General features: G+C 44.5%; 1 protein-coding gene across 1 annotated transcript in view; it reads right to left on the reverse strand.

Annotated features, from left to right (window-relative positions):
* The window catches only part of LOC107294426 (TRPM8 channel-associated factor homolog), a 10,118-nt gene extending 8,895 nt beyond the window's left edge, over positions 1–1,223 (reverse strand). Inside the window, exon 1 of the mRNA XM_015823659.1 lies at positions 607–1,223. Coding sequence (XP_015679145.1) covers positions 607–1,223 — 617 coding nt within the window. The remainder of the gene's footprint in view (positions 1–606) is intronic.
* Between the last annotated feature and the right edge of the window lie 1,575 nt (positions 1,224–2,798).

The raw sequence follows: 2,798 nt of genomic DNA on the forward strand, positions 1-2,798 counted from the left end.
AGGAGGAGGAGGAGGAGGAGGAGGAGGAGGAGAGGAAGGAAGAGAAGGAGAAGAAGAGGAAAGAGGAGGAGGAGAAGGAGAAGAAGGAGAAAGATGTTAATTTGCTGCTAAATGGATACTGCATGAAGAGCATTGACAACTGAATGGACACTTATTCAAATTCTGGTGTTGAACTTCCCCAAATTTCTTATTATAATTTTTTTGTATGGTATACGCCTAAAAACCTCTGTTTCCCCAAACTGAAGGCAAAGCCTGCTGACATAATTTCCCCAGAAGAGTTGGATGGAAGCCTCATAGATCTTCCATAAAACCAGAATAATCTGCCTTTTTAAGAATCTATCTGCTGTTGTATTGGTGCTGTTTCATTTGTAGAGTGAGTTTGTCATTTCTGACAGGGAAGAAATATAAATTTTCTTTTAACTCTGAACGTGTTTCATTCAGGCGAATTTAAAGAATCTGTAAGAATAGTGCCAAAATAAATGCATCACTCGTGGGGGGTTTTTTTGTCAAATAATTGAGGAGACCAATGCTAACCCTAACTCTAACCCTAATCACTGTTATATATAGGATTAATAACCATAGAAAGAGAGGTGAAGAAATACTTACTCGGTGATGAGGGGAATCTTGGGAATTTTTTCAGGCACAGAGAAAACACCATTTTCTCCCACATTGGCCGTGAAATACACTCCAGCCACACCGGTCACCAGGTTTCCAGGAAATCGAACCAGGACTGCCTCCTTCCCGTGTTGATATGACCAATGCCAGGCCTGGCCACCAATGAGCAGCCTCCCGCCTCTCTTCACAAACTGTACAAGGTCATCTGCCTCCACATCATCGTAGGCATCTCTGCAGAAGACCCCAGGAGAGTCTCCAAGCGTTGCACCTGCTTGGACTTTAATACCGCTACTGAGGAGCAGTTTGTAGAGGGCATCCAGGCTTCTGTGGACTCCTACAGGTGCCATTGGAGAAGGTCTAAGCCACTCCAGAGCATTTTTAACGAACGGCAAGAACTGGGGAAGCTGTATCATGACTTCATGCGCCGTGACCACCATCCGGCCTTTCCCATATTGGGCTGCAGCGATGAGAACTTGGCCCTTGGAATCCACAAGCACTGGGAAGGCTCGGTCTCCTGTGAGCAAAAGTTCACAAGGGTTGAAATCTCCCGTGACATCGACGGACTGGAGGCCTTCCACTAACACATCGTAAGAAGGTTGGGAATCCATGAGAAAGTCGCGCTGCCGGATCTGAAAAAGAATTTTTTTCAATTTCTCTCTGTGTATTTTACGCGGCCTATAATGCTGCGAGAGGAAACAGTTCATGCCAAGATTCATAAAACCATTCAGATATAGCTATGTGGTGTCAGGTGAAGGGCTGTAATTTGTTCTTGCAGTTTTGCTGGGCGTTATTCTACACTATCTGTATCGTTTTCTATGCTACCAACAGAGATTTTTTTTTTTCATTTGCATGGATGTTACCCCCGTAATAGTTTTTGAGAAGTCAGCGATGATCACTGTTAGCAAAAGTCAAATGGTTCTATCTCCAAAAACACAAAAGGGGCAAAGGGCCAGATAACTACAAAACAGTCATGGATGGCCAAGAAAAATTCTGGGAAATGATTATTACGAGGCGGTTTGTGAGCATTCAGAACAGAAAACAACACTCTGCAATTGTATTTAAACATGAATGATTTAGCTTACCTTTTCAGAAGCTCTTGCAACTTAGATGGGAGCCCTGCAAGTGCGTCCTTGTAAATGGAGGCGAAGCAATCCTGGGAACATTTATTTATAGGCTGTTGGAGTAGAAATTGTGGGTGGGTGTGACCAGTCCCTTTTATTAATTGGAGCAAATCCACGAGAGTGTTTCAAAGGGCAAAGGAGGAGCCCGACGTGCGGATTTCCACAGAACTGTTTTGAAATCCAAAAACAGGAAGAAAAAAAAATTGGCTTAGATCCTTAGGGAAACTTTCCATTGCTACTTTGATTTTACTCTATTGATCGTGGTATTTTTCTGAGCCAGCTTCAGGGATTGGGAATGGGCCACACGTTATTGTGCTGTTTTTCCTCCTTTCTGCACAGTCAGATCCAGTGAGTAATAAGTAATAATGATAAAGTTGGAAGGGACCTCGGAGGTCATCTAGTTCAACCTCCTGCTCAGGCAGGAAACTCTATACCATTTCGGACAAATGGCTGTCCAGTTTCTTCTTAAAAACTTCCAGTGTTGGCGCATTCACTGCTTCTGGAGGCAGGTTGTTCCACTGGTTAATTGTTCTAACTGTCAGGAAGTTTCTCCTTAGTTCTAGGTTGCTTCTCTCTTTGGTTAGTTTCCACCCGTTGCTTCTCGTCCTGCCTTCAGGCGCTTTGGAGAATAGCTTGACTCCCTCTTCTTTGTGGCAGCCCCTAAGATATTGGAACATGGCTATCATGTCCCCCCTCGTCCTTCTCTTCGTTAAACTAGACATACCCAATTCCAGTAACCGTTCCCTATATGTTTTAGCCTCCAATCCCCTAATCATCTTTGTTGCTCTTCTCTGTTGAGATCCAGCCCACAGCCCCGCATCGTGGGGTGCCCCAGGGTTCAATCCCCTCTCCCCTTCTATTTAATATTTATACGAGGCCTGATGACACCCAGCTTTATTTATATCTGTTCCCCAGGCCCTTTGAGTGATGCTGTGAATGTCCTACCCCTGTGTCTGGAGGCTGTTGGGGACTGGATGGAGTGAAACGGGGTCTGATTCAGTCCAGGCAAGACTGAGTATCTGTAGTTATTTGGGCCCTCTTGAATCAAGGTTCTTCCATCTT

Source organism: Protobothrops mucrosquamatus, unplaced genomic scaffold, assembly GCF_001527695.2.
Source record: "Protobothrops mucrosquamatus isolate PMUCROS unplaced genomic scaffold, P.Mucros_1.0 scaffold1939, whole genome shotgun sequence".
Classification (NCBI taxonomy): domain Eukaryota; kingdom Metazoa; phylum Chordata; class Lepidosauria; order Squamata; family Viperidae; genus Protobothrops; species Protobothrops mucrosquamatus.